The 21,511-nt window shown below is 36.5% G+C and overlaps 1 protein-coding gene across 8 annotated transcripts in view; it reads left to right on the plus strand.

Moving 5' to 3' along the window:
- Wac (WW domain containing adaptor with coiled-coil) overlaps window positions 1–21,511 on the plus strand; it is a 54,471-nt gene that overhangs the window by 19,686 nt on the left and 13,274 nt on the right. For 7 of the 8 annotated variants that reach the window (XM_005083445.4, XM_040755257.1, XM_040755261.1 and 4 more), the window contains 4 exons: window positions 9,019–9,125; window positions 13,783–13,898; window positions 14,718–14,830; window positions 19,756–20,064. In XM_005083445.4, the coding sequence (XP_005083502.1) occupies window positions 9,019–9,125; window positions 13,783–13,898; window positions 14,718–14,830; window positions 19,756–20,064 (645 nt within the window). The remainder of the gene's footprint in view (window positions 1–9,018; window positions 9,126–13,782; window positions 13,899–14,717; window positions 14,831–19,755; window positions 20,065–21,511) is intronic. The other variant, XM_040755259.1, reaches the window with a different exon arrangement.

The following is a 21,511-nucleotide window of genomic DNA, read 5'->3' on the forward strand; positions in this document are numbered from 1 at the left end:
CCTCATATTGTTCCCAGAGTCCCTATCTCTGCCTGGAAGTATTGCCTAACCTTTCTGGCCTAGCTATTGACCATTCAGCTCTTTATTAAACGAACCAGAAGGTGTCTTAAGCAGGTGAGGTAAAACAGTGACACAGTGAAATATCCTGCAACCACAGTTGTCATCATCAAGGCCAAGTCCTTGTAGTTAAACATGCAGATTATTCAGTGGCCCTCTGGCATGATTCTATCTCCTTCCTTCCACACCCAGGTCTCTCCCTCAGTTCACTTGCCACATTTTCCTAGTGCTAAGCAAGTACTACAGCTCATAGTAGAGCCTGATGTTCTCAGGAGTGTACTATGGTATCATCCTGGGGCCGTAGGATTCAGTCCAAGAGCACTGTGTACTGTTTCAATTTTCTGTATTCCCTTTTGATAACAATTCTATTCTGACTCTGTTGCATGGAACCTATGCTATCTTTTCTGACAGGAATTATATATACATTATATAATTGACTGATACACCTTTAGATCACAACTTAATGTGTTTCCAATGTCAACAATATGACAATGTAGTAGCAATACTATAAAACTAGTAACACACAGTGTTACCATTAGCTGTATGAAAGATAAAAATTTATTTTTAAGCAGCCCAAATAAAAAAACTAATGGAATAGCTTCAGAATGGTTTAGAATTCAATAAAATGTTCTTTTGGTCTATTTTTTCACCTCCCCTGTCTGCTCTCTTACCTTACCCACAAGAGTGGAAGATAGAATGAGAGAGAAGTAAGGTTATAAGAGACTTTCAATACTCCAAAATGAGAAACTGACTTGAAGTGCATGGTTTGATAGAAGTTTAATGATTACCTTATTTTTGAAAGAATTATTTGAAACAGATATGAAGAATAACTCTTGAAATTTTAACCTTAGCATGTATGCTACATTCAGAGTGTTGGAAGAAACAGAAACTGAGGTGGTTTTTGTTTTTGTCTTGCATTGGAGTGTGTAGTTTGGCAACCAAATGGAGATACTTTTTATAGATAGATTGGTAGGTAAGAGTAGGTTTATTAACTTATAGATAGAACTTAAGGAACTGTACTTAACTCTAGAATGTTAATGAATACTAGGGTCTTGCAGACTTTCTGTAAAGTCGAGACAGTAAATTTTGGTTTTGTCATCATTGGGTCTTTCAAATAACATGCTGTAAAGTATGATTGAGTGTATCTCTCTGGGTTATGATATATCTGATTTGGATGTACAAATAGATCAATAATCCTACCTTGTACTCTGGGAAAAGATAAACATTGTAAAATCATTTAAGTTGAACCATTGCTAATAGTTGAGGAACTTTGTTACTGCTAAAGCAACTGTAGACAGGAAAGGTTTAGCCAGATTTAAATAGGTATTTGCCAATACCTATTATTGTACATAAAGAAGTGAGGGCTGGGGATTTACCATGGCATTTAAAATCAATGTGTGAGGAAGAGATTTAGCACAGGAGATTGAGGAGTTATTGCAAAACAGGAAGAGTGTCTCCTGGAGGCTCAGTGAGGAAAACATCTAAAAATTGTGGGTTGGTCAGGCCATATCATTGGGTGAAAAATGTAGGAACTTGGAGACTTAAGGACGTGGGCTCAGTGTGAGTAAGAATAGTCTTAGTCTCCTTTGAGTTCCCTTCCTCCCTTCTTCCCTCCCTCCCTTAGATAAGATTCAGAAGAACCATCTAAGTTAAGATTGTTGGTAGGTATGCTTCAGTCTAAACTGGTGGAGCAGAAGTAGTTAGGAGCACTGTCTATAGGGAATGAAAGGAAAGCATACGACACAAGGTGTTGGTGGCGCACACCTTTATTCCCAGCACTCGGGGGCAGAGACAGGTGGATCTCTGTGAGTTTGAGACCAGCCTGGTCTACAGAGGAGTTCCAGGACAGCCTCCAAAGCCACAGAGAAATCCTGTCTCAAATAACCAAAAAAGGAAGGAAGGAAGCAAGCAAGCAAGCAAGCAAGCAAGCAAGCAAGCAAGAGAGCAAGCAAGCAAGCAAGAGAGCATGCAGCTTGTCTTGTTAGTGTAAATACATGTTCTGTTTTTAGGTAGTTGACATTTGTTTCATTGGTATGTGGTTTTGTGGAGCCAGAAGACAGATATAGAGGACATGTGGGTCCTGTGGCCCGAACTAGGTTTAGCCTTTGTTGCAGTTGCCTTTACTGTCCTAGGCAAGTCCTAAGCCTTTTTTTTTTTAAATACATTTATTTATTGGGTATGTGTATTAGTAGGAAATGTCTAAGGCTCTGACTCTGGATGGTTTTGTTGTCTGTCTTTAAATATTAAGCATATGAAGATTTGTCTGCCATCCTAGGACTTATACAATTCAGCACAGCTTTCATTCAGTTCCATAGTACACAACCATGTAGATTGCTGATATTTTATCTATTAGCAGTTTAACCACTGTGATACTCAAGTATAGGTGTCTTGTTGATCATGTGTGGATACATACAAAATATTCTCAATGTTACCAGAGTCAGGCTATTTTATAATGACCTGATTTTCCTGTTTTTGATTTCTAATCACATTGACATTATGCAAATACTTAAATATTTTTCAAGGAAAGGAGTTCAATTACTGGTGTTAATTAAAAGGAGTAGTAATTGTTTCTAGTGTGGAATAATGAAGTGGACCACATTTGCTTCTCACTTTGCTCATAAAATCTAAGCATCTTTTCCTGGATAATATCTATTTTAATGTTTGGTTGTTATATATTGTAGGACAATTACAGTACATGTACATATAATATATTAATGACATTTGTTTTATTTTTAACTTCTTAAGTTACTATTTTCAAAGGTACATATTTTTGCTGCTCTATGGTTTTTTTTTTGATAAATAAAAGTAAAACATAGGAAGTAGTGATAACAGAGTTTCTGACATTTACCTAGGCCATCATTGTGAAAACTGAGTCCAGAACTAAGAATAAAATACAGCTCCTGGATTTTAGTCTGCCTTTGAGGATATTCTGTGGACTTGAAAAGGCAGTAGTATATTCTTTAGTTAACAGCAGACATACGCTTCACAAACTTGGCTGTCAGAATGAGCTAAGCAGTCAACAAAGACTCAGAAGGTCTATCAAGAGCCATGAATTTTAACTGTCCCCACCCCATTTTGTTTTGGAAATTAGACAAAGCTGTATAAATGAGAGATGTTTTTTACTCTGTTGGTTTGTTGCAGGAGGTTCAACATATAGTAAGTGTCCAAAGATTAAGTGATTGTTACATGAGAACAGTGTTTGTGTTAGGTGTGTGCTTCCTCTTGCATGTAGAGATCTGCATGGTGATAGTTGTGACTAATAATATACAACAGTAAAAGTGTGTAATAGCTATATTATGGAGTCAATTGATGTGTTCTATAATGTCAGTCATTTGGCATGGAAGAAAGCAGTAGTCATCAAAACAAGCAATTGGTTACATTAGAGTGTGTGTTGATCCCATTTACTAAGATGATGTTTAGCTGGTTTCCACATTGCAATTCCAGTAGAGCTTCTGGCAGATCTCTTACTTTGAATTTTCTTATTCTGTTCTGTAATTTCCTTTGGCCAAATTACAGTTGCTTCAATTTTGAAGTTTTGTCTCCTTAGTGCTGTAGCACATGTGATACACTAGCTTAAAACAAGAATTGTTAAAAAAAATTGTATTAGGTAGCCAGATAGCTCAGATTTTTCAAGGTGCTTGCTCTCTACTCTGACCACTTGAATTTTGGCCTTTGGAACCACGGGGTGAAGAGATTTGATTCCTGCAAAGCTATCATCTGAATTGCACACTTGAGCCATGACATATGTGTGTGCTTGCACTCAGACTCAACACCTGCAATTATGTACAAATAAATGCAGTATTTTTTTTAATTCTTTAGCATTAAATCTTTTTACTCTTAGCACAAGACCTAGTGGTTAATCTGTTATCTTCTGGCATTAAATTGTAATCCAGTCTGAATTGCCAGTTATACATGGATTTCCTCTGTGTAGGTGCTTTAAAAATGTTTTATAGTAAAATTCAGCAGGTTCGTTGGCTATGAGGATGGGTGTCATTGTTGAATTATATTTTAATATTTGATGACCCCTTCCATTCTCAGATCAGATGCTTATTTCATGGGGGTTCATTTTTTTTTTAATTACTCTTTACATGCATGTGCGGTCTGCACACACATTTATAACCTTCAGTTGCTGTACAAACGGTTTCATCTTTCATTATCTGAATGAAAATACTCTCTTGTTTTTCCTTTTAAGACAAGGCTCTAGGTAGATCAAACTGGCCTTGAACACACAGAAGTTTGCCTGCCTCTTCCCCTGCTCCTGCCTCCTGAGTGTTAGGATTAAGCATTTTTGTCCTTTTGTCTGTATATATGCGTTGTGATTTCTTGATTTTAGGAGTGACATTGCCTTCAGTGGTGTTCATTCATTCATTCACTCCCTTTGTCTTTTCCCCATCAATTAACTAATTCTTTGACAGTTTCATACATGTATTCAATTCTTGACTATATTCACCTTCAACTCCCACTACTCCATTACCTGTGGCTCCTCTCCCTCCCTCCCTCCCTCCCTCCCTCCCTCCCTCCCTCCCTCCCTCCCTCCCTCCCTCCCTCCCTCCCCCTCCTCCCTCCCCCCCCCCAAAGACGAGTTAGTGCTGCCTGCTGGAGTGATGATTGGTCTTGTTGACTGTGGGAAGTTTGCAACCACTATGTCCTATTCCAAGGACAACATACACAGCACTCCTCCCTGTCATCTTGCTCTTGCACTCTTGCGTGTTCTGGGATGTTCGCTGAGCCTGGGGTGGTTAGTATAGATGTCCCATTTGGGATGGAACACTCTACAGTCACTTGTTCTTGGCACTTAAACCAAGTTTGTTTCTGCATTACCCAATGCTCACTGCAGATATACGCTGTTGAGAACTTCACTAACATTGTAGGTAGATACATGAACTCATGAAGGGAATTTTACAACATCCATTTTGCTGAGCACTTTTAGTAGTTTTGTCTGCTTGGAGCTCTGACCTTCCAAGCTGTGGACTTTTGACCTGGTTTACAGTACCAAGTGTGAGTTCATCCTGTGGACGCAGGCCCCAGTAGAATCTAGTGGTTGCTTTTCCACAACCTCCTCAGTGTCTGACAAGCAATGAAATTTTTATTTTAATGTTGTCAACCCAGAATAGGAACAGAACATACCCTACCACTGACCTGTTCTTCCCAGCTCTCTGATATTTCTAGGGCACTGTTTGATGGTGTCACTAAATTTGTGGAGGGGGGCATATAGTATTAATTTGGTTCTTATCAAGGTTTGTTGTTTAATTTTGTGTACAAATACAGAAAGAAGTGTGATAAATTTATTGGGAGGGGAGTGCCAGGTAGAGAGATTGTTTTCTCTGAAATTTTTGGTGTTGATGAATTACCTATATTATTGAGGCTTTCTTTTGATTCAGGAAGTTCTTTCCTCATTAAAAAAAATCGTAGGAGAAAGTTCTTATCCTCAACTATGGTTTGGGGGTATGCATATCTTGGGGTTGTCATTCAATAGCCATGTGCTTTTTTGTGTATCTTTAAAACTTTAAAGTAAATATTTACTTTATATGGATGGGTGTTTTGTCTTTATGCAGTATGTACCACATGCATGCCTGGTACCAAAGGAAGCCAGAAAAGGGTATTAGAATCCTTGGGCCTGAATTTTCAGATTTTTGTGAGCTGCTATATGGGTGCTAGAAATCAAATCCAGGTTCTCTGAAGAGCAACAAATGTTCTTAACTTCTGAGCCAGCTTTCTAGGCCTGCTTTTCCTTGATTTTTCAAATTGGGCTATTTTTTTTTAACCAAGATGTAAAATTTCTTGTTATTACAGCAGATCAAAAGTTTTCAGATTGTAAAAGAGGTCATATCCATCCTTCTTACCCAAATCTAGATACTCAAGTGCATCCTATAAAAATGCTTCAGACCATCTTCTGTATTACCTATAATTTCTACTACAAGTCAAATGCTATGCAATTGAAATACTTTTATCATATATTGTTTAGATATATTTAAATGATAGATAAATGGCAGTGTAATGTTTTGCATTCTTTCATAGTTTGATTCAAGTGTAAATGATAAAGCTTAATTTATGACCTCTGTTTCAAGTGTTCAGTAACTTTTTGGTTGCAGCCATTCAAATGATCATTAATCAAAAGTGATCACTGACTATCAAGTGCAGTCTCTTTCTTGTTAATTTATCTTCTAATTCATTCGGTTTCATTTAAGAGACATTAAGTTAGCATAGCTTGGTTCATGCATCAAAACTTCTTTTCAAGGCATTGAGGACCAGAACAGCAGAAGCATAGGTAAAATTTAAATAGCAGAACACAAAGGCTGTCAATCTGCTCTTGAAGAGTCAAGCCTGGGGATAAATATGAAGGAGGGCAGAACCTAGTATTTATTAAATTACAAACACAAAACATATCCCCAGCATCCCCACCCCCCTTTTTTTTTACGGCAGGCTTTCTCTGTGTAGCTTTGGAACCTGTCTTGGAACTCACTCTGTAAACCAGGCTGGCCTTGAACTCAGATCTGCCAGCCTCTGCTTCCTGAGTGCTAGGATTAAAGGTATAAAGATGTGCACCACTACCTGGCCTTTTTTAAAATTAATATTGGTTTAAGCTTCAGTCACTTAATACCCAGTCTTACCTTATTAAAACTATATTGGGGAATATTTCGTTAAAGCTGAATTCTTGGTAGTAATGTGCCAACAGCATAGAGAGGACAGTAGACCATCTACGTAGCTTGGTTTCCGTTTGCTGAATTGGATGAAACCCTGTTGAGGTTGTCTCAACACATGTATGTTAGCTGTTACTTTTCACTTGAACGATCACTGAGTTTCTGGGTATGACTGAGTTGAATTGTGATGGTTCCTGCTCTTTGGTCATCTTACTCTCCCAAACACCCATTCTTTCTGTTGTAAGAAAAGTTTTTTTTCCTTTTCAGAAAATATGTAAGTTACCATAGGGTTGATACAGAAGTAAATTTAAGATTAAACAAATTACATTTCATAAAATTGTGCCTGGCAGTAGTTTTCTATAAGACTCAGCTTTAACCATCATTGCTACCATTATCCTAATTTTGGGAAGTTTGCTCCTCTCCCTGTTGTATCACTTAAGTTTACAAAGGATAATATATAGAAGGTAAAGCTCAAATAAAATGTTCCCTCCAAATGCTTTGCTAAATTATGGCTTTTATTGGTTGCCCTTGTAAAGTTTATCCTTATCTAGTGGATGTTGATGCTTAGGTGTTTGATTTTTGACAGGCCTTGAAAGGTCTGTAGTTCTTGACCTAAAAAGTAACCGATAATCTTTTGTCATGGAATACTCACAGTTTTTAAGGGAAGAAGCTAATCAGTTAGTGGAATGTGTGCCAATATTTGATGTTTGTTGATAATTACTACAACAAGCTGGCATGAAGCTTGGAGATGTGCCTGCCTCTGTCCAGCTTTGGGCTTAATTTTGACTGGTTTCTGATTTTTATTCTGTTGTTGGATTTACTTTACTGCCTACTATATCTAGAAAAATGGTTTAATGACATATAAGATAGTAAGTGTAATATAAGTACATACAAAACCCATCAGACTTCTCCATTGTCAGACTTTTGAGTGGGTTTCTTTTATTGAATCGCCCACATTGATGTTACGTTAACTTTGTTAAACCACACTGATGGTTAATCCTCTTTTATCTTTTGTGATATCAGTAGCTTTTTTTAGTCTGTTCATAGGTTTACTTATAAACGGATCCATATCCGAAATTTAATCTTCGCTATAGCTGTTGCTAGTTACTGTTAGTGCCCAGTGTATGTGTATTGATTACCAGGCCAAGTTCATCTACTTTTGATGTCTAATGGAGGATTGGCAGTGTACATTCATATACTTGCTCCCTTCTGTTCTAATTTTGGGTAGATCAGCTGACAATTTCTGTTTGGATTCATTGAATCGCAATAGTCATCACCATCTCTCACGATTGTAATTTGGTAATTCAAGGCCCACAGGATCTTTTTCCATTATAGTTAGCATCCATAGTGTCTCTAGTGCTTTCCTTTAAGGTGCCAGTTATGACCTGGAAGTGGTGACTGTCACCTTAAATCCCAGCACTGGGGAGGCAGAAGCAGGACAGACATGTGTTGTCTCTTTTTGTGTCATTTATTGATGAGTATTTCATGTTTTGATTTGTGTTCCTTGGCTTTTATTTTCCTGGTGCTAGGAATTAAGCCTGTCTTTTGCGTTGCTGTGAGTGATAATTACTCTGTACTGAGCTATATTCCCAGCCATCCACATTGGCTTTTCCTAAAATAGTAGAGGAGAAACTCTTTTCCTTGGTGATCTTTGGGATGTGTATTGGTAAGACACAGGTCACTATTAAGAACTTTTAGGTAGAGTTGGCCCTGGCCCTGTCAGGAGCAAGCTTTTTATGTAATCTTTAAAACTTAAATAGGTTCTCCCTTAGATTTAAAACTACTAAAGAGCAAGTTTAGGGGTTATTGTTTAAAAATCAGAAAATGATTTCAAAAATAAGGAAAGCAGCAAGTTCTCTGTGGTCTCTTGTTTTCACACTCCTTTCATTTTTCTTTGAAGGAAACTTGACAGTGTGATTTTTTTCTTTGTTTTTGTTTGGTTTGGTTTTAGAAAAGTCTCCATAAAAGTTCTGGCTCTCTCGAAACTCACTATGTAAATACAAATGTCCTCAAACTCACAGAGATCCCACTGTTTCTGCATGTAGAGTTTTGGGATTAAAGATATGCATCATCATGCTCAGCTATGCAGTCTTATTTTTAAGTCATGTCTGTTTCTAGTAGGAGCAAACTATTTCTGTAGTATAAAATGAATGAATTGAGCTCGGTGTTTACATACACCTATAATTGATGTTTAGCTGTATGAATTCAATGTTAGTCTGATATTCATAGGATATGTTAGTAAAATAATATTTACAATGGTATGGCCTAAAAAGTAGGTGACAACTGTAGTTACTCTTTGGTTTTTTTTTTTCTCTTTAAGGGACCAGTTACTCTCCACAAGAAAATTCACACAACCACAGTGCTCTTCATAGTTCAAATTCACATTCTTCTAATCCAAGCAATAATCCAAGCAAAACTTCAGATGCAGTAAGTACTAAAATGATGTTTAGTTGGTTAAAAGGCTGTCAAAATGAAAAAGTGTAATGTTAATATTCTTAGACATTGTCTTTTAATATTTAAGATATTTCAACTGGAATTGAGCTTTACATTTTTGGTTGTATTCATATAGCAAGAAAAACTTGCCTTTGTTGTATATATGAAGTACAAATAACATCAACTTTTCTATAAAGTTAAGATGTTTTCTTTTAGTGATAACATAAATTACTTGTTTATTCTCTTCTCTGAAGTTTGTACTTAACCAGACAGTGAGGACAATATCCTGATCCTAAAAGGCATAAAACAAACAATAACAACAACAAAAAAAACACCACCATAAAATATTTTGGCAAGCTTCAATTAATGAAATATGTTTCAGTGTCGGTCCAAATGAAATTTCTTTTATGTTTATTTAGCGAAGAATACTTTAATCAGATGTATGCTAAGTTTTGTCATATAGTTAAGACAGTGTAGTTCATTTTCATGGAACTTGATGGTGTGTGGTGGGGACAGAAGTCATATCAATTTAGAATGTTAAACACGTTTTGGGGATCATTGAGATGACATCCCATTCCTCCCCAAAAGTCAGCCAGTTGCAGATATTGTGTACAACAACACTTAGAGAGAGGGAGAAGGAGGAGAGAGAGAGAGAGAAGAGAGAGATGTGTGGAGATTGAAGGACATAGTGGTACATGACACTAATCTCTGAACCTGGGAGGCTGAGGCAGGAGACAAAAGTGGGGAAATTAGCAAGAACTTGTCTTTAAAAAGGAAAAAAAAAGCATAACAAGGGTTTTTGATTCTGGGGGAAAGGAACTGTCCACAGACTAAAAAGTCAGGCCTGAATCATAAAATAGTGTCAATCAAGAAAGTGAATATCATAGAAAAGCAGTGAATAACCAATGAAAGATGTAATGTAGCAACTATAGATTTGTGGTTTTAAAAGTTATCACAAGTAGAACTTCAAAAATACATGAGAGAGCAAAAAGTAAAGCATTTGAAGAAATGGCTCAGAGTTAAGAGCACTTGTTAACTCTCCCAGATTACCCTAGTTGAGGTGCTAGTAGCACCACTTTCACAACCAACTGTAAGTCCAGCTCAGTGTGTATAACACTGCCTTTTTGCCTTGGTGAGCATCTACTCTGTACATATTGTACATAAGTGCAGACAAAACACACGATAATGGATCTTAAGGTGTTCTTGGAGAATTTCAAATAAGACAATAAATTTTACATTATATATTTTGAGTGCACTATTGACGTTTTAGTTGGCATTCAGGCACCTCTTAGCATTGTGTTTTCTTTTGCCTCATAGGGTGGGGCTGTACATTCTGATGGGACAGAAAGGATGATACTTAGTTGAATATCATAAATTTATACAAAGTAGAGTAGTTTAAGATACTGTATTGGGTCTAGTAAGGAAAGAAATCATGGTAATTATTTTATCACCAAGATTCCAGCACATTTGTGAGTATGTAGGCTTTCAAACAAGGGCTCTGATTTTGCTCATTTAGAAAAAAAGAAATTGGGCTGGAATGATGGTTCAGTCATTAAGAACCAGACTTAAAACCAAAAAAGATAGAAAAGAATTACTCCTCATTAGAAACAGCACTGTGATAGAGGCTGGAGAGAAGACTTAGGAAGTAAAGGCACTTTTCTGTGCAAACCTGAAGACCTGAGTCCCAATCCCTGGGAAGGGAAGAAGGAAAGATGAAAACACCACTGTTCCACACTACACTCTGACCTCTTCTTATGTGGCTTTCTTATCTCCATCACATGCAAGCTTGTGTGTATGTGCACACATAAGTGTAGTAAAAGCAAAATTAGAAAGCATAATTGAATCCCGCCCCATTCTAAATAGCCTACCTTAATTTTGAATAGCTGGAAAGTGCTTTAAACTCAAACTTGACTTTATATTCATGTAACAAGCCCTCTGGTTATCAGTTAAGTGGCCTTTGATATTTTGGAGCTTGCTTGAGTGTATCATAACTTTGTAAAACCTTTGGAGGCAGGGTCTAACTGTGTAGTTCACCTGGCCCAATTTTGTTTTTTTCTCATTATGTAGGCCAGGCTGGAGTGGAAGTCAAAGATCCACCTGACTTTAGTTCCTTCAGAGTGCTGGGATTAAAGATATGTGTCACCATGCCTAGCTCTGCAGCCAATTTGCCTGGAAATATTCTCTTTAATTTATTAATTTTAATTTTACTAAAAAATATTTATTGAAGGATTATTAGGACTTAACAGGGAAAGCCATCTTTATTATTTAATGAGCTATTAATAACTAATGAGTTAATTTAGTATTAACACAATTCTGTAGTTTTAGGAATGTTGGTAGTATGAATAGTTGAAAAAGTAGAGATAACTTTTTTGAAGAAGAAACAGTCACATTCATGAGATATAAAAGGTTTGAATTTAAGGATATGTCTTGGTAGAAGTCCCTTTTATGGGAGGGTTAGGCTGGGTTTGACTGTGTAATCTTGACAGGTCTGAAACTTGCTGTGTACACCAGGCTGGCTGCAAAGCCTTGGAGATCTGCCTGCCTCTTCAAGGCTCTATTTTTAAAAGTCATGCATTCTCATACTTTCTTTAGACAATTTATATAAACTTGTTATGTAGTATGTTGAAAATGAAAAATATTTTAAAATTTAACTTAAAAATGCCAATCAACCCCATCATGTGTTAATATGTTTAACATTTTAATAAAAAGTAACCTATCTAAAGGATATCTTAGATGTCTCCTATTCAGGTTTTTTTGTTTGGGCAGGGGTAGGTTGTGTTCACAGCTCCTGCATTGCATGGCTTCTCAGTAAATGCCCCTTTGATTATGATAGATTAAGAGGAAAAAGGGAAATTCATTTTAGTAATGTTAAGTAGTTTTGAGTCATGTAGAAGCTCAGGTTTCCTCAAGTATTTGTGATGTTACTTGAGAACTAATGGAGTCTGTGGCTACATGTTAAGCTTTTAATTTAGAAAATGTGAATTGTATGCAGACTTAGTTTCATTTTAGATACTCTTTGTAAAGTCAGGGATGTTGACTCCTGCTATTATATATTGGTATTTTTAAATTACATCATTGCTTGAAGGATCTTTATACTTGACTCTTTGGGTTGAGATGATGTTCGTGGGTTTGTGATTGGGAAAGTAATTTGCAACTTACTTTGTACACTTAAGATATTCCACTTGTACAAGCTGAGATTTGAAACTAGTGTTGTAGATTCTTAAACTTCAAGACTGTGAATGTTGCATGATGGGAAGATAAAGTTTTTGTGGTATAGACAGTGGGGGATTACATATTTTGTGAACTTGCAGGGTTTTTTTTTTGAGATTGCCTAAATATAATTTTATGTGTTACAGTGAACACTGTTGTTTATCATATCTGTGCCGCACACCCCCTCCCCAGCAAGACTTCTGTTAAAAGAAGTACTGAGCCTATATTGTAGAGAGAAACCTTCCAGCCAGCCTGGTTCCAGAGCCACATCAGTCCCAAATGAACACACAGGAGGCTATATTAATTATGAAGCTGTTGGCCTTGCTTATTTCTTACTGGCTAGCTCTGACTTAAGTATCTCCAGTATTGTTAATCTAAGTATTTCTCTTACTGGAGAAAAGGGTCCGGACTTCTTACCTCTATGGCAGCTACGACTCCCTGTGTTTCTCCTACCCAGAGTCCTCCTCAACTCCTAGACCCACCTATCTTGCTTCCCTATTGGCCAACGGTGCTTTATTGACATATACACAGGACTGCCCCATCACTATATATTCTGATACAGAATGTTGTTTCCCTTGAGACAGTGGACAGTTTGCAGACTATTACTTTGAAGAGCACTTGTGGTTTAGACACGGGTATTTGTCTATTCTGCTCCATGGCCTGGATCTTAGTCTGTTTCTCTGGTCAGTTTCTAGACCGTGTATCTTGGCTAATGTTAACCTCTGAACAAATATTTAAAGGCAAACATCTAAAACAAAAATACTAGACTGTTTCCAGGTATCTTGGGCTTGATGAAACAAGTACTTACTTTTACCTGCTTTTTTAATCTTAAGACACCACTTCCATGCAACCACTTTCCAGGTTTTTCTAGTTTCATCGTGATTTTACATAGACTAATGTCTGCAAGGGGTCAACTGAGAATTCTGAAAGATCAGTGTTAGTTACAGAACTATACTGTTATTTTGTGTTCTCCATTAGACAATATTCTACTTAGTACTTGCCTATGCCATGGATTTTAAGGGCAAACCAAATTCTCAGCTTTCTGTTTTTCTTAAAAAAAAACTTTTGGTTTCTTTTTTCTCAAAGTAACAACAAGTCAGTTGCCATCTAACACTGTATGTGATTGCCTTTTTCCTTCTGAGCTTAGAAGCAATGATTTAATGCCTCCACATGTCATTAGTTTTATTAGTTAAATTGCTACTTAAGTTGAACTCTTACAAAGCTTTCTAAATTCCAGATATTGATAATCTCATGTTCTTCCCAAGCCTAATAAAGTAATACTACTTACAATCTTTCTAGATATTCTTACTGTTAAAGGTTTTAATAGACTCAGTGTTCTTAAAATATATACATGTATGTTTGGTATAAAAATAATTGAAATTTTTACTTCATGTCAAATGATTAAATGACATTTTGTAATTTTTAAAATGTATTTTTTAAGCCTTATGATTCTGCAGATGACTGGTCTGAGCATATTAGCTCTTCTGGAAAAAAATACTACTACAATTGTCGCACAGAAGTTTCACAGTGGGAAAAACCAAAAGAGTGGCTTGAAAGGTATTTGCTTTTAATCTAGTAATATTCCCTACTTAATTCGTTTCTTAACTCATCCTATGCAATTAAACAGTATCTTGAGGTTCAGTATAGTGAAACCATTTTTTAAAATTCCGTTTTAGTCATGGTCCCATTTTTCTGTTTTCCTTTAATGTAAAATAATCTCTTGGACATAGGCAACCATCTATGGAGGCCTGTGAACAGTCAGTATATTTGATAAAATACTTAGTAATCAGTCATTTGATGCTGTAATAGAGGTCTTTATTTACTTCATGTATTTAGTTGGTTTGAGACAAATTTTCATACTTAGGCTGGCCTAGAATTCTCTCTCTAGGCAAGGCTGGCCTTTATCTACCACATCCTCCTTATGCCCTGTTTCTTTTCTAAGATGGTTTCTTTGTTGTAGTCTTGGCTGTCCTAGAACTAGCTCTATAGACCAGGGTGGCCTTAAACTCACAGAGATCCATCTGCCTCTACTTCCCAAGTGCTGGGATTAGAGGCCTGCGCCAACACGGCTCCTTTATTTTTTAGTAGAAGTCTTTATGTGAAAACTTTTTTACATTTATTTATTTTTAGCCATTTTTTAGAACTGTTTTGGGGGGTAGACTGTGTAGTTAGTATGAAAGGCTGGTAGTTTCACTGTGAGAAACATTCTTAGCTGTCTGTTGTATCTGTCTCCAAGACCAGTTTCAGTAGCAAACCGTGTTCCCTCTTATTGCATGTACTATTTTGTTGAGCATTTGGTAAGAAAAGTTATTACAGAGACTCAAGTACTTCATGTTATTTTTATTCATAAAGTGATATCTGATCTTTTACTTCTAGAGAACAGAGACAAAAAGAAGCAAATAAGTTGGCAGTTAATAGTTTCCCCAAAGATAGGGATTACAGAAGAGAGGTGATGCAAGCAACAGCCACTAGTGGGTTCACCAGTGGGAGTAAGTGTTCTTTTGTTATCTAACGGTGTTTTTTATTTGTTACTATTGTTTTAATTTATAAATTCCATCTACGTGTGTAATGGACGTGAAAATATATGTGGTCTCTATTATTGCTTCTTGATTATTTCCTGGGAAGGGAAATGGGTTCATGGTGGAATGGTGGAGTATGTGTTTCTCATTACTCATGTTGGTAAAGAGTAAAGTTTTACTTTTTATAGTACTAATTGAGTTCTTGGGCTGGAGAGATGGCTCAGAGTTTAAGACCACTGCTTGCTCTTCCAGAGGTTCTGAGTTCAAGTCCCAGCAACCACATGATGGCTTTCAACCATCTATCATGAGGTCTGGTGCGGTGCCCTCTTCCTCTTCTGGCAGCCAGAACACTCACAAAAGATAGACAGACAGACAGATCGCTCAAGCATACACATTGATACCAGTGTACTACTGGCATTTTTGCTAACAATGAGAATCTATCAGTATGTTTCATGGATGAAAATTTGGTTTTTGTTTGACATTGCAGTGATGTGAAAGCATGTTTAAACAACTCTGTCATTTTCACTATATTAGGAAATCACAATCAGATAGTCACACAAATTTCATGAGAGAGGCTTTACCAGATTGTACTGGGGTCACATATGAATGCTAGGCTATACTCTGTTATTTTTCAGTGACTTTAACGTGTTGATGTGTTCGCAGTGTATCTCTTACAGTAGTATTGCTGGGATCTAACCCCATTATTTGTATTAGAAGTTAGTCCCACTGTGTTTAGAGATCTGTATAAGCTGTGGACTCAGGCTTCACAGGAACTTAACCCATGAAGCTGTTCTTCCACCTTGTTTATTAAGGTACCTTGAGCTCTAAGACAAACTGTGGTCATACCATAACATTTTCTTGAGATTCATCTAGTGATGTGTACTACTGGTTCTCAAGGAGTACTGATTCTTTGATGGGAAGTATTACTTAGTGTGAACCTTTAGTATAACTGTACTAAATGAGTAAAATTATACTTAGGGAATGAATTAAAGTACTAAGTTAGAGAATTACAATACATTTCATTTTAAGGCATAAAATGTGGATTTTAATCTTCTGTTGTCCTTTGTCTTGAGTAACTAGCAGACTTTGATCAAACAAAAAGAAGCTAAGATTTTTCTTGAAATTAAATGGCACATAGTTTGTTGTCTCTCATGCAGTTGACGGATGGACTAGAAAAGAACTATTAAAATCAAAACATAAGGAAAATCTATTGTGCTTGTGAAGTAGGTCCTGGAATTAAACAAGTACTGCATTGGGCCAGCTAATTGTAACTAAGTTTAGTCTAGTAGTTCTTAAAGAGGGAAGACTATATCTGCTGGCTTACAGGAATATTGGGTGGCTATTTTAGCCATTTCACACTGATTAGTCATCTGCCTGTAACTGAATTCCTAAATGTACAGTCCGTAAGTCTGTAGCTGAATTCGTGGTTGTATATATTTTGGGTTTTTTTTGTTTGTTTGTTTGTTTTTTAAGTGGGAAGTTTTATTGGTGGGAGGAAAGGGAGTGGGAAAGGAAAGGTAGAGAGGGGAGAGAGAATAGAGACCTATGTTGTTTTCTTAATGTTTAGTCCGTCGTTTTCCACGGTTAGAGTTTATAAAGCTAAACTGGCATGGACCACATGGTAGCTTATTGCTGCGAGACAGTTTCCAGCATTGCAGACCGTGCTTGTCCAGCACCTATGTACTTTATTTTAATGGTTCTCAATGTTAATACCTTTCCCTTTGGGAAATTTTGTGTGGGCTTTGTTAGAGGCTAAAAATGTGTACAATAGTAGCTTCTCAAAATAAAGTAATTCTTTGGGGAAAAAATTCCCACCACCAAGGAACCAGGAATTCCATTGTGCCTTCCTCCAAGAACAGAAATTTACTAGACACACCTGATCCCAAGGATAAAATGCCTACAGTTCAGATCCAGAACATGAGGCCATTAAGGGCAAGAATTCAAGTTAATAAATGGAGAGAAATCAAAGTGGTGTGGTATAATGGGAAAAGAGAAAGATACCAGGACCTTTCCTTTTGGGAGTGTATGAGGGAACCAACCCACCCATATAGTAAGACTTAAATCTGTAGTATAATGTCTCTTCCCTGGAAGTCCTTTTCCCAAGGTTAGGTATTTGGACAAGGTTCTCCATTCCCTTGGGGGCTTGAGGAAAGTTCCTGCTTGATTGAGCAGTCATTCTTATCTCTGCCTTGTGCCTCTTGTCAAGGACAAGGCTAGCTTCCTCAACCCCAGATCTCAGGCCACACCCCAGCTCTCATGCCCCCTTGTCTCCTGTTCCTGTTTAATCTCATGTGCAGTTATTTAGTGTAAAAAGTGTAGTTTCTATTCAATTAAATAAGCTGGCAACCAACCTGACTCACCTTCAGATCATAACCCATTGACTCTTTGGTACCTGAACACCTCCATCCCCCAAGAAGTCTCTAGCAGTAAACACTAAGATCTAATTCTGAAACAGTGATGGAAAGATTTGTGTGTCTGTGTGTGTGTTTATATGTTGGTATTTGGTTCATGATTTCAAAGTCAGGCATGTTATAATTTTAAAAGTTAGACTGTCTCTTATGGGGATATACTTCTTTAATCACTATACTAGGGAGGCAAACACAGGTGAATCTGTAAAAATTTAGAATGTTGAACTTTTCATCTCTTGACCCAGGAACTTTTTGAGATACTTGCTTTGTTTACTATATTTATATGTATAGGAATCAGACATGTTTATATTTAGAACCAAAAGTGACATGTTTTAGCCCATTTCAGGGATCTGCTTCTGTGTTAGTTTGATTCTACATCTGCTAAATTATTGCCTGTACCATTTTGCTTCAGTATAATATCATTATTGTAAGCCTTCTGCTGTCTGAAAACTGAGTGGTTTTCAGCCATTTCACACTCAAATGATTTGTATCTGCCCCTTTACTGAAAATAAATTCCTTTATGTGCAAATGAGTTAATAGGTCTGGTTGGGGTCATGATCAGTATTTTATTTTTAAAATTTTAAATAATGGTTGAGAAAGAACTTTAGCTATGTTGGTTTTTTTTCTATTTAATTTTTCCACTAAGTATATAAGGTGCTATAGTAATAAAATCAGTATTCCATTTAATTATTTGACATTGTCAAATGCTGTTTTGTACTTACTGGCATTGGGTAGAATAATAATACTTGTGTTCCTTTCAAGAAATAAAATTAGTGGGAAGATTGTTAGATGCAGAGAGATACTGGAGTATTTGCCACAATCTGATACTCCTAAGTGTATGGTTACAATTTTTCTTTTTTATTAACTGCTTCTGGATTATTTCTTTCTGTACTTAATATTATGATTCTTCTAAATGTGAGAAACCTCAGTTGGAATTTCTTATATCACTAGTGACATTTTGGATCTGGCATTCAGAAAAGTCTGAGGAGCCGTGGTGCAAATAGAGGTACTTGTGTAAATGCCTTCTGTCTGGTGATGGTAGGAAGTAGTTGCTTCTCCATTTTCATCTGAACCATTTGGCCTTTACATGGTTTGCTTTTAGCCATATGCAACTAAAAGAGGATTTTTTCCTTTTTGGTAAAGAAAAATAAAAGTTATAGGTTATTAAAGTGGTAGGAAAGTCATGCTGATGCACTTGTTTTTGAGGATTTGTTATAGTTGTATCTTTATAATGAAGAAACTAGACTAAGATTCCAATAGTTTTATGTTTGTACAAGATTGTAATTTAAATGATTTTTACACCACCGTCATAAGCCAATCTTTCTGTTATTGGTACATTGTGTAACATACTGAATCTGTATATTAGATAACTGGAGAGTTTCTTCGGATACAGTTTAGGGCTTTGGTGGCAAACCAGTGTCTTGTGTGTACTATGGTAGTTGTATAGTGACAACTTTAAAGTTGATTTATAACTTGAGTCTGTTCTTTGTACCTTCTTGATCTTGAGGGTTAGAAGAACTGTGGATTAGGAAAAAACATATTCAACAGTGGGCATCCTTTATATAACTGTCAAGATATGTCACTTCCTTTTAATCTTAGGGTATTTCTTGTTTGGATGTTTTTTGGGGGGGGGATATTAGAGTGGGGTTTTTTGTTTGTTTCTTTTTAACTAATGATCTTTGTCCAGAAGATTGTTAAAAATGTCCTCCTTTTGTATTACTTTGTAGAATAGAAGCACACTATCAGAATTTAAATTATTGGCAGAATTTGAATTATTTCCTATACTTTGTGAGCTCGAATGCTTCTGATGTAATTGCTGGCGATAAGCACATTTTTCTGATTATGCTTACATATGTTGGATTTCTCTTTTCAGAATAGCATGTGAATGGTGAAGTATTATTTTACCCTTGTCAGTATTATTTAAGATATCTACTGATTTATGTACTGGATGAGCAATTCAGTATATAGTAAACCATCTTATATCATTGAAAGCCCTAGACTAAAACACTTTAGAGCCCACATTAGCTAGCAGCTTTATTATTCAAAAAAACTGAAATTAACGAAGCCAATGTTCTTTTGTAATTGAACCACTGGATAATTCTGTTAAATATTTGAATCTATGATCCATATTTTAAAAGAAATAGAAACATTTTCCTTTATTTTTGGAAGCATAAATTTTTTGAGTAAAATGTTATAACTATTTTTAGAATTTTTTTGAAATACAGTTTAATTTCAAAGAACCCATTAAACGAGTTGACCTATTGACTATAGATTATTATTTATAGTTGTTCAAACTCTTGCTGTATTGATACTTGATACCATTGTTAAAACTGCAGACACTAACTGGGCTTGCAGTTGTATGAAAAGGGCCATAGTTACAGTTATGTTGCTCAATTAGCTGATGTTCATGACACAGGATTCTAACAGCATCTGTTTTTCTTCCCCTTCTGTCATTCCAACATCTCTTTTGTGAACTGTGAACTACAGTGGAGGACAAGCATTCCAGCGATGCCAGTAGTTTGCTCCCACAGAATATTTTGTCTCAAACAAGCAGACACAATGACAAAGACTACAGACTGCCAAGAGCAGAGACTCACAGTAGCTCTACGCCAGTACAGCACCCCATCAAACCAGTGGTTCATCCAACCGCTACCCCAAGCACTGTTCCTTCCAGTCCATTTACTCTTCAATCTGATCACCAGCCAAAGAAATCATTTGATGCTAATGGAGCATCTACTTTGTCAAAACTGCCTACACCCACAGCTTCTGTCCCTGCACAGAAAACAGAGAGAAAAGGTATGCTGTTACTACTAGAACTGTAGGTTGTAAAATATTTTTTCCTTCTGCTCAACTAGGACTCTTTAATATTAAAATTTTAGTCTTTCAGAGTGTTGCTAGGTAGGTGTAGGTCTAAAATTAATGGTTTGGTTTTTCTTTTAATTAATACTTCTCAGGACTCAGGCTTTTGTTTTTGGTCTTTGACACTAAAACCAAGTATTTATACTGCTTACTAGTGGTTTTAATTAATAATATGTCAAGTTCAGATGGCACAGTGCATTATTGTTTGGATAAAATATTTTTGAGGTTTTGTGGCTGTTTGTCTAGATAGCTTGGGAGATGATGTCCACTTTCTCTTAAAGACATTTTAAAGTATGATTTTCCACATGAGGCGGAAAATAAAGTGAATCAGACCTTGCTTTTAAATCTTGGACCTGAGAACCGGAAGGATTAGAACACAAACTGCCTTCATATAGCTTATTATATATAATATCCTTAGTATGCTCAAAAAGATAAAGTTGTAGCAAGAGCTACAGGCATCTTCAAAAGTCCCCTTGCATAAGGCATTCATAACTCAAGCTTGATACGGTTTTCAATGTCAGAAGTAGAAGGGAATCCATAAATAATCCCAATTACATCTATACTAGAAATTGCTGATTCACATCACGTTGATGTGTTGGTCTGTGGTAGTGTGCTATTTTTGTTTTGTTTTGTTCTTCCACTTCAGTGCCAGCAGCCTATGGGTACAGAGGCCAGGCAATGGGTAGGAACCAGTTTGCTCTAGCATGAGACACTAGGGTGACAATCCAAATCCCCATGTAGTGTGCTGTATTAAATGATGTATGAACAGCATCTTTGGTTTTTGTCCTTCAGTAATGCTCTGTTCCTAGGCCTTGACAAACAGTAAAACATTAGTGGTTTATTGTACAAGGTGGGAGGGGACAACTGAAATAGTGGTAACAAATGTCTTAGTGTTGGAAAAACACCTGCATTGACTATTGTTTTAAAATATACTTGAGGGACGAGGTGGCTGAGTGGTTAAGGTGATGGACTGCTAAAATGTATTTGAAGGGAAGAGTGTGTGTGTTGTGCATCTAATTAAAGGTTCTCACAATGGGTATAATTAATAGAGCTTGTTTAATTAACAGCAGCTTTTGTTTGCTTGAGGATCAGAAGTGTGGGAAAACATGAACTCATCAGTTTTGCAGGAAATAGTGTTGTTAGTGTGAAACAGTGTCCTAATGTTTTATCTGTACCTGTTTAGGTGACTGTGAGCGTGTCTTGGTTAGCTTGTCTTATACAAATAAGTAATAGACAAGCATTAGATGCATCAGAAATACAGAAGTTTTTTTATCAACTAGAACCACAGCTCTAATGCCCCTTCTAGTTGTAAAGTCCTTTTTAAAGTTGTGAAATCACAAAAAAAGCATTAGATGTGAGTTCTTGTACTTTATTCTGGTCAAGG

Source organism: Mesocricetus auratus, unplaced genomic scaffold (assembly GCF_017639785.1).
Source record: "Mesocricetus auratus isolate SY011 unplaced genomic scaffold, BCM_Maur_2.0 Super-Scaffold_100013, whole genome shotgun sequence".
NCBI lineage: Eukaryota > Metazoa > Chordata > Mammalia > Rodentia > Cricetidae > Mesocricetus > Mesocricetus auratus.